This window comes from Schistocerca piceifrons, chromosome 2 (genome assembly GCF_021461385.2).
Source record: "Schistocerca piceifrons isolate TAMUIC-IGC-003096 chromosome 2, iqSchPice1.1, whole genome shotgun sequence".
Taxonomy (NCBI): Eukaryota; Metazoa; Arthropoda; class Insecta; order Orthoptera; family Acrididae; genus Schistocerca; species Schistocerca piceifrons.
Window position 1 is genome coordinate 698,601,590 of NC_060139.1, and position 14,155 is coordinate 698,615,744.

Below are 14,155 nucleotides of genomic sequence, written 5' to 3' on the forward strand. Positions count from 1 at the left end.
ACTGGTTTTCAACGAATGGTCTCACCCTCAGTTTTAAAAAGGCAAAATTCACTTCTGACATCTGAATAGAGATTTGCAAATCGATTACTAATTGCCTGAAAAATCAGAAAAAACTGATTGGAAAGAATAGTTACAAAAAATTTGAAGGTAATTTATGAATCTGTGCACAATCTTGGGTGAACTGCAACTGATAGCAATACCAACAGACCTTTTATATCATTACATTTAAGGTCAATAAACATAATTTGCATTTCATACTGCTGCTTCCAGTAGCGCCCAGTACCAAATAATCACCGCAACCATTGAAACTGTTGATCTGTCAATATTTTTAGCATAAGTAAACCACGTTCAATCGGTGCCTATCAAGTCTGTGTTATTTATTACCTTCAAATTAATTCCATTATGTTTAGTCTTGAGTGTGACAATGTCTGTGCAGGAGCACTCCTCCAGATGTGGTGTTAATTATTCCTGTCTGCATCGAACCTCTTGGTGCAGGATCTCAGTGGCGAGTGAAATGATGAACAGATAGGATTTGAACTTATAACCATGTAAATAAATATTCCTTTTCTAATAACTTTTTGTAATACTGTTAATGAACAGTTGAAATACACATTTTTAACGATGCTGGTATGACGGATCCAAGCATAGTCTATACGCTACCACTTCCCAAAAGAAAATGGTGAGGATATATGAATGAATAAATTGAAAACCATATTTCTAACTTTGTTTCATACAGATATTTAATGATATATCAAAACATTATCCTTGCCACAAAACAACTCGTTAATTTAGCCTTTTGCAGTGTCTTTGGTTTATAGTTCATTCAGTTTCCACATAGCTTATATATAAGGAAAGAAAGAAAAATAATACAATACATTACACATCTAGGAGTACCACATCAGTGGTGAGTGTAACACACAATGAAAAGATAATAAATGGAGGGGAAACTTCAAAATTTTAGGTGAACACTTTGATGTGAATTTAAACTGGCAAAAAACACTTTTTGGAACTCCTAAAAAAATTTGTTCAGCCACATTTGCACTTAAAATCATTGCAAATATTGGGGGTATTTTGGCTACTACCTCACAGTATATTTATTGTCAGGAAGTTTTCTGAAAATAATTCACTGCAGTTCAAAAGGAACAATGGTGCACATAACTACAATATCAGAAGCAAAAATTATGTTCACTATGCCACATTACAGCAGGTTATAGCACAAAAAGAGGAAAGCACAATGCTTAGACCAAAAGTTTTATTCTTTTACTCAATGGTATAAAATGTCTGACAGACAGCAATGGGAAAAAAAAAGTTGGTATCACTAACACTGCTTGTAAATGATAAGCCAGAAGTCATTTTTATAAAATAATTTCTGATGTTAATGACTTGTTTAACATCATTGTTATTTATTGTGCAAATAATCTGTGGAACAAGAAACTGACAAACGTAAAAGCAGTTCTATCTTAATCCACACAAGACCTCCCGTGACTTATCAACCACTTCGTCAATAGCCATTCGGTAGTTCCTTTCGTACATTAGGTGACTAATTCAGATACATACAGCAATTAACTATTACAGCCTGGGCATGATGGAGAGGTTGATTCTGAATGTTCTAGATGTTGAAGTTCAGTTACATCAAGTGCCTCTACATGATGTACTGTGTAGCTATTGTAACATGAATCATGGGACTAATCTACACTCACCAAACAGTCTATTTTCATTTTAATTTTCTGAATTATGGTTATTTCATGCTGGACAATGCAAAACACACACCATTAATGTGTCTGTGACAGTATTATGAGGATAATTCCTATAATCACATACATTCATACTCCATGGTTACTGACATCAAGCAATAACATCTGAACTGGTTGGCTAGTGTACTATCATTACTTTATATGGATTCATTTTCAGTTAAAGCCCAACTCTGCAAGTATAAGCTACTAACATATGAGTCCAAAGTGGCTAAATTGCAAACACATTTTCTCAAACTACTTCTCATGGCCACCCCTATCTTGCCTAACTCAGCTAAAACTCATACACCACCTGCCAAAACTTCAGGAATGGGGTGGAGAGTATGTGGCAATTAGAAGCTGCCTCCCCAGTATTAGATTCCAGCCCAAAACGAAATATCAGGATTGCATCCGGATGTCATTGACTTCTTGCCACAATATTTCTGCAGTCAACCATTCAGCCATCTTCAGATGAGATTACTAGTTCACAGTGCTACCTTTATACCAAAAACTGGTGCAGAGAGACATGTGCAAAGACAGCCACTACATGCGTGGCATCTGTTGACTTTTGTACCCTCTTCTGTGTGCTGGGGCATGCGTAAGGATGATACGATATATTTGCTCTCTGTCAGAATACTGGCTCATGGAGTTAAAATTAAGATGTCAAATTAATAAAGTTAACTGTCATTAGTCATAAAATGCTTTCTTTATGAAGATATTAAAGAAATTACGGGGTCCCTCACCTTATCCAGTTGAAAGCCACCATCATATTAAAAGGATCTTCCACCAAAAATATTTCCACCGATTCCTTAATAACTGAATTCCAGAAGGATCTCATCGAGGCCAAGATTTCAGTGGTAGAATAATCCATGGAATGTCCTCTGGAGATACAATGCTTGGCTATGACTGACTTACTGGAACAAGAAAGGGGAGTGTGGTGATCATTATCAATGCACCTTTCATGCACTGTGCGCATTGTCTGACCAATGTAGGCTTTGCTTTCTGCCTAGATGAGATCCTTTTGGGGTTCAGTTATTAAGGAATCCGTGATAATACGATTAGCAGAAGATATTATTAATCATCATAGTGGCTTTCAGCTGGATAAGGTGTGGGACCTGGTGATTTGTTTGATGTCTACAGAAAGAAAACATTTTATGAATAATGACACATCTAAAAAAGTTGATTTTATTAATTTGACATCTAAATCTTAAGTCCATGAGCCTGCATTCCACGAACAGCATGCACACAGTATCACCATTACTCACGTGTGTCTGCATCACAGTTGGAGCAATATTTGAAGAGAATGTGAAACTCGACTAGTCACTCAAGAAGCAGCTGCCTTCGTGCAAGAGTCTCTGCTTCAATTTTTGTTACAATATTAGCAATATGAACTATCAATCTCAAGTGCAAATCATTCACCTAAAGTTGGCTGAATTGCTGTCTGCCGAAATATTGTGGCAAGAAGTCGAAGTCTTCAGGCTGCAATTCTGAAACTTAAGGCACAATTTCAACTATCATGTCTGACATAGTATTTGTGTCATATGTTAAACACTGTATATATTTGTTTCACATATTAATAATCACTCTGTACATTTCACATAAAATGCACACTCCTAGCAAAAACTGTCTATGTAATTTGTATTTTCTACTTAAAATTAGATTGTCTGCTTCTTATTTTTAAATAACTGTCCTTCCCACTTTACAAAGCAATCTATGGGGATGAGTGTGCACAGTGACAGTATACTTCATTATTACACAGGTAGCTGATAATTTTGTTCTTAGAATGAAAGAATATCTGGCACCAACATTTCACTGAAAATAAATATCTGCTTTATAAACAAAATGCCTTTTTGTACTGCAATACTGGGAAAATATTTACTGTCTAAGAATTGTTTAGCCTTTTTTTATAAAAGGCACCTTCAGTGGATACTCTAATATAGCACATGGTTTTGGTTAACACAATTAATTATTGGTTTAAAACAGTTCACACCCTCATTGTTTTAGCACATGGAATTGTGCTTACAGTTATTTTTGTGTGTTCTTGTGATTTCTATGCTTAGAAAAGTACGCGTTAAAGCAGGAAATTATTGATATCTTTAATAAAATGGGTGCCTGTATTGCAAAAAGCATCCCTTAACTCCACTCCAGTATGATACTACTATGGCCATTGTTAATCCATCCTGGATTTTCCACTGATTTTGTCCTGTAGGGTACTAGACTAATGTCACAGAAGAATAAGATCCAGCTGTACCTGACACTAGTACAGCTGGTACTTTTATGTGGTTCTGCACACTGGGCGATTTCAGCAAAAGCTGAAGAAGCAATATGAGCCTTTGAGAGGAAGGTACTTCGAAAGATCTATGGACCCATTTACAATACCATGGAGAGTAAATAGGAACAAAGAACCAAAGAAGACCTGTATCAGCAATTTGGAAAGACACACATTGGTCGAATATTAGGGCACAAGGGGCTACAGTGGTTTGGCCATGTCCTTTGAACTGATAGATCCCTCTATTCCCAACCTGCTGCTCAAAATGCCCAATGGGATTCCAAGGATGCGACAGAAGGTTCAATTATTAACTATCCTTAAAGAAGTGGAGCCAACAGTGGTGGAACACAAAGTTACCAACTGGCAACGCTGGAATACTGTCTGCAGTGGATATTTCCTCTGTTGTGACTGACTGTCCCCCTTACTGTGCTTCTTGTAAACTGTTATTTTATGATTTTTTTTATAAAGAACTGTTTATTCTCCTTTTACAGTGTTGTCATTTATTCTGTTGTTCTGCTGTGGACCTTAATGGCCCGTTAATGCAATAAATAATAATAATACCAGACTTTTGTGCCAAATACATCAGAGAACGATATTAATGATATGAATTAATAGAGGGAAACATTCCACGTGGGAAAAATATATCTAAAAACAAAGATGATGTGACTTACCAAACGAAAGCACTGGCACGTCGATAGACACACAAACAAACACAAACATACACACAAAATTCAAGCTTTCGCAACAAACTGTTGCCTCATCAGGAAAGAGGGAAGGAGAGGGAAAGACGAAAGGATGTGGGTTTTAAGGGAGAGGGTAAGAAGTCATTCCAATCCCGGGAGCGGAAAGACTTACCTTAGGGAGAAAAAAGGACGGGTATACACTCGCACACACACACATATCCATCCACACATATACAGACACAAGCAGATATATTTATGTCTGGATGGATGGATGGATGGATGGATGGATGGATATGTGTGTGTGTGCGCGAGTGTATACCCGTCCTTTTTTCACCCTAGGGTAAGTCTTTCCACTCCCGGGATTGGAATGACTCCTTACCTTCTCCCTTAAAACCCACATCCTTTCATCTTTCCCTCTCCTTCCCTCTTTCCTGATGAGGCAACAGTTTGTTGCGAAAGCTTGAATTTTGTGTGTATGTTTGTGTTTGTTTGTGTGTCTATCGACGTGCCAGTGCTTTCGTTTGGTAAGTCACATCATCTTTGTTTTTAGAGAACGATATTATTTACATCCACATCTACATCTACATATACTCCGCAAACCACAGTATGGTGCATGGCTGAAGGTACTGTATATCACTACTAGTCATTTCCTTTCTTGTTCCACTCACAAACAAAGTGGAGGAAAAATGACTATCTACAACCCTGAATATGAGCACCAATTTTTGTATCTTATCTTCATGATCCTTACACAAAATGTATGTTAGTGCAGAAGAATTGTTCTGCAGTCAGCCTCAAAACCCTGTCTCTAAATTTTCAAAATAATGCCTGGTGAAAAGAGTGTTCTCTTCTCTCCAGGGATTCCCATTTGAGTCCATGAAGCATCTCCATCAAACTTGCATACTGATGGACCCTATCCAAATTGCGTTGATGACTTCCTTTAATCCAACTTGGCGGGAATCCCAAACATTCAATATGCTGTCTTCTTTACGGATGAGCTACACTTTGCTCGACTTTGTTTTACTGGGAGAATTTTGGCGTTCATCTTGTTTTACTGGGAGAATTTTGGCATTCACCTTGTTTTACTGGGAGAATTTTGGCATTCACCTTCCCTACTACCAGCCTGAAATGCTCATTCCAGTTCATATCGCTTTGCAACATTACATCAAGATACTTAACCTATGTGACTGTGTCAAGGGGCACTCCAATAATACTGTACTCAAATTTTATAGGATTATTTTTCCAAATCAGCTGCATTTACTTACATTTTTCTACATTTAGAATTAGCTGGCCTTCACCATACCAACTAGAAATTTTGACTAAGTAATCTTGTATACTCCCACAGTCACTCCTGCTGTTGACACTGACCATCAAGTCGTTTATGTATATAGAAAATAAACGCAGTCCTATCACACTGCCTCCTATCAAGCTGCCTTGAAGCACTGCTGACAATACCTTTGTCTATGAACAGTTGCCATTGAGGACAACATATTGGAGTCTATTACTTAAAAAGCCTTCAAGCCACTCACACAGCTGTGAACCTAATCTGTACACTTGGATCTTCATCAACAGTTTGCAGTGGGGCACCATATCAAACACTGTCCGGTAATTTACAGATATGGAATCTGCTGGTTGCCCTTCATCCGCAGTTTGCAGGATATTTTGTGAGACAAGGGCAAGCTGAGTTTCACGAGAGCATTGGCTTCTAAATACGTGCTGATTTATGGACACAAGCTGTCTTTTCTGTTTCATGGAAGTTTATTTTATTCCCACTCAGAGTTTGTTCAAGAATTCTGCAGCAAACTGATGTTAAGGATATTGGTCTGTAATTAGTTATGCCCATTCTTTTACTTTTCCTTCTTCAATTGCTTGGGACTTTTTGCTGGACAAAAAATACGCAAGCTAAGTAAGAAGCCAATGCCACAGAGTATTCTTTGTAAAACGAAACTGGGATTCTATCTGGACCTAATGACTTCATTTGTTTTCAACTTTTTCTGTTGCTTCTCTATGCCATGAATACCAATTTCTATGTCTTACATGTGGAAGTCTGAACAACAGTATGTTTATTTGACCCTCCTGCATGAATCATTTCTTGGACATGAAATTTAAAACTTAAGCTTTGCTTTTACTGTCTTCTATTGCCACCTCAGACTGGTTAACGAGTGACTGGATAAAAGCCTTTGACATACGATCAGAATTTCCTCAGGTTTTTGGGAAGATCTTTCACTAAGGTATATGGTGCAAGTTTTTGTAGCCCCACACACGGATCATCTTAAGAATGCACCAATTTCTACTAACTTTTACCTGTAAATATTTATGCTCTTTTTTGAACCAAGAATGCAAGAATCTCTATTTCCTCAGCATTTTCCAAATTTGATTACTAAACCACAGAGGGTCCTTTCCATCCTTAATCCACTTAGTTGACACACACATCACAAGAGCATGATTTGCAATCGGTTCAAACTTTGTCCATAATCCCTCTACATCAGTCACACTGGAACTAAACCATGTCCATTCATTGTCTAAGTGGGATGCTAACAATGGCTTACCTGCTTTGTCTAGTACAAACTCTCTCCTGGCCTTCTTGACTGGCTTATTAACTTTAGTAACCATCATCGCTGTAATGATATGACGTTCACTAATTCCTGTCCCTACACTGACACTGTCAATAAGATCAGGCCTGTTGGTAACTACAAGGCATAAAACATTTCTGTTGTGTGTGGGTTGTCTAAGTAGTTGTTCAAGGCAGTTTACAGAAAATGGGTACAAATGTACTTTGCAGGACTGTGTGTCCATACCCCCTGCAATGAAGCTATAGACATACCTGTTAGTACTTTAATAATGGAAAATCCAGGACGGAATAAAACAAGATTATGAAAAGGATAGTTACTACTCACCATATAGCGGAGATGCTGAGTGGTAGACACAGGCGCAACAAAAAGACTGTCAGAAAGTGAGCTTTCCGCCAACAAGGCCTTTGTCGAAAATAGACAGACACACACACACACACACACACACACACACACACACACACACACACACACACACCCAAGCGCGCACGTGCGCCCACCCACCCCAGAGGAACTAGGTGGCTAGTAAGAACATCTAACAATTAACTTGATTTCACTTAGACCTGTTATACTCCGCTGTCACACACACAGTCAACCTCAACAGAGACACTATTTTTGTATACTGCAATGAGCAGTTCTCTTCCTATAGCATCTTAAAAAATATTTTGGAGCTTTCTACTTTGTATATCAGTCCGCTCTCAGTTCCGAGAATAGCTGGAGTGCAAGAAATTTCCTGGTGGGCAGTAAATTAGGGAACTTTGTTACACATACTTCCACAGTGTACTGTTAAAATTTTCACAGTCAAAGTGTGTGTACTTTGCACGTGATTTGATTTCACTCTCTGCATATCAAGTGACAGGCATTCATCAGAGTAACTCAGACTATTGCCTAGCCTAAGAAACCTACATATGCACTCCACAAGTACTCTGCTACCCTGGTAGCTGCTTCCTTTGTATAGTGCACTCCTGACCTGTTAAGGGGAGTTCTACAATTCCCCATCCAATTAATGCAGGTACATAAATCTGTATTTTGGCCATCCCAGAATCAATGGAGCCTCTGGTGAGATGTTCTACCCAGCTTCAAACCAGAGGACCCCTATTGATGCTGGGTACGGTGCTGCAGACTGTGAATTCTGGGTGTACTTCATAAGTGAGGCCAGCAGTCTTCACCACTTCCGCCAGCCACCCATAAAAACTGAGGATGTTCTCAGAACCCAAGCGACAGGCATCACTGCTGCCGACACGAGCAACAACATGCAGACAACTGTCTCCTGCGCTCCTGATAGCCACAGGCAGGGCCTCCTCCACATCTCAGATCAAGACTCTCCACGGACACACGGAGTGCACCATGGAATTCTTTACGGCCCTGAATTCTATTTCCCTAATGGGCTCCATAACTTGCGTAACATTTGAGCTCCCAATAACTAATAAATCCCTGCTCCTGTGTGCCTGCTGAAGAAATGGCCGCCTTTCGATACACAGAGGGAATGGGTGAGGCTAGAGGGCCAGCCCCCATACTGACACTCTACCTCAAGAAATGGAACCACTTAAACCCAGCAGTCTTCCAGTAGCAAGTGCGGATCCCCTGCTTCGGGTGCACTGGAAGGTACTGTAACAGCAGAGCCTATGGACGAAACTAACAACACCTGAGATGTCTCTCACAATGCTCCAGTTTCTCCACTGCCCCCTCAACCTGAGGCAGCAGCCTGCAGAAGGCTGACCATGGCCATAAGCCTCTTCGAGCATTTGCGAACTACAGCCAGCTGCTCCTGCGTCTGCACACAGTATGCGTACATTGTACCCAGCCTACCACTACTAACTTGAGAAGAAACAGAAAAAGGTAAATATGTGACTCACTAGTCTCCTGTCATATCATCAATGGAGGCTGGCAGCTGATTAAGTTGAGGTCAATGGTTATTGGCCGCCCAAAAACCAATGACTACTGCATTACAGACTGCGTGAATATACAACTTACCATTAATAAAATGTATTACTATATCTCTCAAATACATAAATATGCAATGAGTTTAAGAATTAAACTTTGCAAGCATATAAAAATATAGAAAGTCTTTAAGAATTAAACTGAGAATGGAAACAGAAAGGCTAAATATGCTACTTGCTAGTCTCGTGGTGTTTCAACATGAAGATAAGAAACATTTTGAAAGTGTACTAACAAAAAAAGTACGTTCATTTCACAATAAATACTGCATCTGAGATGACACTGCAACAGTGGTGAAACAATAGTGAAAGATAGAACTGCTTTCTCTCCAAAGTATACGAAATCTCCAAAAAACATTTATATACTAATATTGCAAAAACTGCGAGTACTATTACTGATCCTTAAGATGGATGTATATCCCAGTCTGGTTGGAGAACAGATGGTAAGGGCATCTGAACAAGTGAGTTAGTTTATCTGAGATACAAAGTGCCTGAAGAGAACCACAAGGGTAGCTGTCAAAATACTGTGATAAAAACTGGTGTTGGTAACATGTTTTGATCTCTGTCATGTTCCACTGAATATCTAATGCAGTTAACTAATGAATTATCACACCGAAGATGGCAGTAAAATGATAAGACATCAATTTTCATAGGCTTGAAGCTCAATATGCTGAAAGACATAACTGTGATGACATTTTTCAAAATCAATACTGCATATTAAAATCAAGCTATCATACTAATAAATTCTTACTTTACTAGACCTGGGATCATTTTTATAAATGCTGTAAGATTTTCTCCACTGTCCATATGTGTACATTGCAGTAAGGCTTCTGCTATTAGCTCACAGTTGCTGCAGAGTAAAAATGCTTTGAATGCATCTTGTGTTACCCTGCAACAAGTAATCAACAGTAAGTTCATTTTGATTCTCCTGAATCCAACTCATAAGGTTATAAAACAGCACAGCACACATGCCTGAAACATTTTAAATGCATTGCCCTTTTGTATATGTAAGTATCTAAAATAAGAAATACTCATCCTGTCGCAATACATATAGCAGATTATTTAGAATTTCAGTTCTATATAATAATTACAAGAAAATTAAAGATGGTGAACACTGGTTGACAGCATAAAGCTGCCTGATCCACAGACAATTTCATCTTTTACTTTTGAAAACATGAAATTTGAAGTCTAATATTAAATGGAGACCTATACTTTGCTCTCATCCAGCACTGCTCCGAGGCAGGAAGCTGCCATACTTCATTAACACCTGTCAGACATATCTATGATACAACATAGGCTTGGTGGTGGTGATTTTTGAACTTGCATCAACAAGCAAAGACAATAAATCCATAATTTATAAAACTCCAACAGTAACAAAGAAAGAAACTATAACAGCAACAAAGCTAAGAAACAGCAACAAATGTAATAGTCACAAATGCAACCGCTCATACAAGATCATCATCAGCAGGAACATTTCCAACATTTGGACCAACAGGCAGCCACAGGACCAAGTACACAATTGCAGTTCACAGAATTCTTCTAAAGAACCAACTTTTGTCTCAATCCCGTTTGGTGGGAAAAAGGTGAAATGTTTTGAAACTGACCATGTTGTGTTAGCCAAGTGAGTTTCTCAAGTTTAATTTTCCCTCATATAATACCACATGGCCGTTAAATTCACATGTCTAATGCATTACAGAACTGCAAGACATAGCTGTCAACCTTTAGAAGAGGTTGTCTGTAGTCAAATGGCAAATATGGAGGGGTACCTTATGTTAAAGCAGCTTTGGAATTATATATTTGAAAAGGGGGAACCGCTGAGCGAGCAGGGAGTTTTCGCACAGGATTATGTAATGTGGTGGGCTGTCTCAGCAGCAGACATTCAATTTGCATGACAGAGGGTGGCTGGTGTGTGTTTTGAAGGCAGGTAATGTACATGAGAAGAAAGTGTGGCAATATGAAGAAATGAAGAATGGACAACAAGTTTTACATAAGTAAAAGGACACAGGAAAAAAGGTGGATGGGTATGAGGAGGAAGAGAGCGAAATCGGCAATGTCTAACAGTGATGGAAATTCCCTCTCTTCCTTCACCTTTCTCTCTTTACGCCCCCTCTCCCTTTTTTCTCCTCCTGTTTCACTCCTCTCCCTCATCCTACATCTCTTTTTGTTCTGTCCTTCGTATTTTTTTGTGAGGCCATGGGGTCATCTGTCAGGGTGTATACGGAGACAAGGGAAAAAAAAAATCCTGGATTTTTTCCTGGATTTTCCAGTAAACACACACTTTTCATGTTAAATGACAGTATACTTTTCCTTGGAACTGTGAAACTTGTTAATCATTTGAATAGTTATGTTTTTCTACACTGGCATACAAATTCCCAGCACTCTAGGAAACGAAACTCGGCAAAAAACAAAAAAACAAAAAAAATTCCACATGTTGGAAAGATCTTTTATGTGCAGAAACATGTACACTGCATGTTTTCATATTACGAAAGTATAAATTTGATTTCCACCAAACATAGTGTGTTAGTTTCCAAAGCATTGAAATCAAGATTGCTATGCACTTTTGTAAACCAGTTGTAGCTCATGTCACCTGATCTTGCCAGCCAATGGCAGCAGATATGCAGAGAATATGACAAGTGACATAGTCACAGCCAAAATCAACATCAGCGTTAAGTAGTGCGAACACACAAATAGGAAAAGTTAATGATTTAAATTAATATACATAGTGTAGCTACATGAAATGCAAAGCTTCACATATTAATACTGGCCTCCAAGATTAATAAGCTGCAAGAGAAGCTAAGCTCTCACATGTAATATTGGTCTTTTTTTGTACATGTTACACACATCTCTAATCTGGGCTCGAAATTCTTCTAAATGACTCGTCCTCAAATTTTTCATATTTCAATGAGTACCAAATGCTCTGCGATTTAAAAAAAATCATTTCATATTCTCGCACTTAACATAATTTATCTCGTGCAAAAGAAAATTTACTCTGAAAGTATGACTTTTCAAACCACCTCTTGCAACATTCTCAATCATCAGTTCAGGCAAATGCTTTAAGTAATCATATATCAATGAAATGAAATGAAATAAAATGATCGTATGGCATTGCTGGCCGGGAAGCCCCAACTGGGGAAGTTCGGCCACCAATTGTGAGTCTTATCGCAGTTGATGCCACATTGGGCAACTTGCATGCCAGTGATGAGAATGAAATGATGATGAGGACAACCTAACACCTATCCCATGAGTGGAGGAAATCTCCAACCTGGCTAGGAATCGTACCCGGGCCCACTGCATGTTCCCATCCAGCTAAGCAGGTGGACCATATATCAATAATCAGTCTCGTCAGAGCCAGGAGGATGTACAGTTGTGTGTGTGCATGTGAGAAAGCTGTACTGTAACATATTTATATGCTACCACAGGTGAATGGTGGCCTTTCCCTTACTGTATGGATGGCTCCGTCCATGAATTTCCATTAGAGTTAGAACAACAGTAAACACAATGGGTCATTAGGGCAGATAGCACCAAGGCTACTGTCAACAGTCAGAGCAGTACTTGTTCACAGTAAGAGCAACACTGCATCATTTCATACCCGTTTGGGCAGAGGAACACTTAAAGAGGATAGTGCATGCTTGTCATAACCATTGTCAGCCAGGTTTATGATGTATGCAGTGCTTGGGTAGAAATGAAACTGATAGAAGTGGGAGCTCCAGATGACCAAATGTTTGGAAAAAATATTTTTGGCACAACCCAACTGAGGCACAGGCCTTTATGTTAGCATAGATATCAGGCAACAGTTGGTGCAGTGGAAAGAATACAGATCGCTAATCCAAGGTCCACGGGGTCTAGTCCCTATGCAAAAATGGGCTTTTCTTTTATTTTCATTTGTATCTTCATTACACTGCAAATAAACCAAAATACTGTTCAATATATTGTATTCATGAACATTTTTATAAAAGGTTGTAATGTGGGAGAATGAGACAGTATTCAACAGAGAGCATAATTCAACATAAATTGGAGAATATGATATTATTAGAGTATGTTTAAGCCAAGTTATATACATGCAGAACCTTAAACTGTAACTTTGCTAAACTTCTGCATTAATGAAAACTAGTGGACTTAAGAAGAAACAATGAGGGGTGTGTAATAAGTAATGCAAGACTTTTTTTCTCGGCCAATTTCAGTTGGAAAAATGCAGAATTAGTTGTGGGACATAATGGATTATTCCTGCTTCAGCCACTATAGTTTCATGAAGGTAAAACAGGTAGTGGCACTATACATAGCATTCAAAATTTAGTTTGCAACGGAGGTGCATTCCAAGCAGATTACTGTCACTGAGTTTCTTTTGGCAAAAATCAGAGCATCGCAGATATTCATAGGCACTTGCACAATGTCGACAGAGGCCTGCCAGTGAACAAAAGCACAATGAGTCATTGGGTGAGGCCTCTGCCACCTTTGCAACTAGGTCACACAAACCTGTCCGATCTCCCACACGCTGGCTGGCTGCACACAGCTGTGACTCCCGTAATGTTGGAGCATATGGACACACTCATTCAAAGTGGTCAACAGATCACAATCATACACCTTGCTGCTCAACTGGATTCTGTTGGCAGTGCTGACACCTCCAGCTGGGTACTCAAAAGTATGTGCCTCCTTGGTTCTTTGCTCCCTAACGGAGAACAATAAAGAGCAATGAAGGACCATACGTGTAGAATTGCTTGTTTGTTACGAGGCTGATCATGACAATTTTTGGTCTAACATCATAACAGGCAGTGAAACATGGGTTCATTACTTGGAACCAGAAACAAAATGGCAGTCCCTGGAGTGGTGCCACACCACTTCTCCTCCAAAGAAAATGTTTAAAGCTGCACTTCTCAGCTGGTAAAGTCAGGATGGTGGTCTTCTGGGATTCTGAAAAGGTTATTCTGTTTGATGTTCTCCCTCATGATACAACTATCAATTCTGAAGTGTA

The 14,155-nt window shown here is 39.0% G+C and overlaps 1 protein-coding gene across 3 annotated transcripts in view; it reads right to left on the bottom strand.

The window, feature by feature from the left end:
* LOC124777287 (maestro heat-like repeat-containing protein family member 1) overlaps positions 1-14,155 on the bottom strand; it is a 274,758-nt gene that overhangs the window by 94,208 nt on the left and 166,395 nt on the right. For all 3 annotated transcript variants that reach the window (XM_047252633.1, XM_047252635.1, XM_047252634.1), the window contains exon 23: positions 9,938-10,075. In XM_047252633.1, the coding sequence (XP_047108589.1) occupies positions 9,938-10,075 (138 nt within the window). The remainder of the gene's footprint in view (positions 1-9,937; positions 10,076-14,155) is intronic.